At 44.0% G+C, this 915-nt stretch overlaps 1 protein-coding gene across 1 annotated transcript in view; it reads right to left on the bottom strand.

Moving 5' to 3' along the window:
- The window catches only part of LOC119591339 (U-scoloptoxin(01)-Cw1a-like), a gene marked incomplete in the record, with an annotated part of 23347 nt that overhangs the window by 239 nt on the left and 22193 nt on the right, over positions 1-915 (bottom strand). Inside the window, 1 exon segment of the mRNA XM_037940073.1 lies at positions 26-145. Within this exon segment, the coding sequence (XP_037796001.1) occupies positions 26-145 (120 nt within the window).

The raw sequence follows: 915 nt of genomic DNA, 5'->3' as shown, positions 1-915 counted from the left end.
ATGGGTACAGAGGAACACCTTTTACGCGTCGACCAAAGCTTCGTCGCCAAAGCTTCGACCTTCAGGAATCTTGTAGAGATCTTCGTTGACGCTGTAGCTGTTCGGCGAGCCCGCGCAGTCCACGTTGTACCACCAGTCGCAGACTCTGGGGGGGGGGGTGACCATTAGAGATGCTAACTGCATAATTTAGTCAGGTGAAATCACGATGAATGGAAACTCAAGTGAACAAATAAACGCGCTTTTATAAACAAGTCTTACGCAAAACGAAAATGTAAGAACAGGACACGGATGCTGGCTGTCTACAGCCTCTTCCCCGACCAGCTGGTGCGCAGCGGCCTTGATACTAGAATGTTCCGGAACATTAATGTAATTATTATGGATCACGCGCTGCGATCGCCTTAACATTGTACTATTAAGTTATTAGTCTCATAACGGCAGCGAGTGACGGCGCTTGCGAATTACTCAATAAAACGAATGCGGGGCTTGTGATGATATAGATAATTTCACAGGCATGAACATTCGGTCAAAACACGGTGATAAAAGTATGCACCTCGAAAACGAATCTCGGTAGACCTGCGAAGACTCGTGTTTGAAAGAAGCTGTTCAAGTAATTTCAACCTATTTACGCGACCGTTAAACATCACACCGTTCACAAAATGAACTTACCTAGCCAGATCTGGAGCACTTGTTAAAACGACAGATCGACATGGAACAAAAGTAGAAGAAAAATAGTAATGAATATATAAATCAGTCAAAATAGACACACGAGCACGGTGCCATGGCGGGACAGGGTAGAGGCTGTCAAGGTCGGAACAGAAAAAACATTTTCACGACTGAAATGATATTTGATTCATGATTTGATTACAGCTCTGCTACGCTTTTCAGAGAGGGTGATTATAAGGTGTAATATCACTT

Source organism: Penaeus monodon, chromosome 28 (genome assembly GCF_015228065.2).
Source record: "Penaeus monodon isolate SGIC_2016 chromosome 28, NSTDA_Pmon_1, whole genome shotgun sequence".
Lineage (NCBI taxonomy): Eukaryota > Metazoa > Arthropoda > Malacostraca > Decapoda > Penaeidae > Penaeus > Penaeus monodon.
Note: the sequence above shows the minus strand (reverse complement) of the source record. Positions and strands in the feature narration are given on the sequence as shown.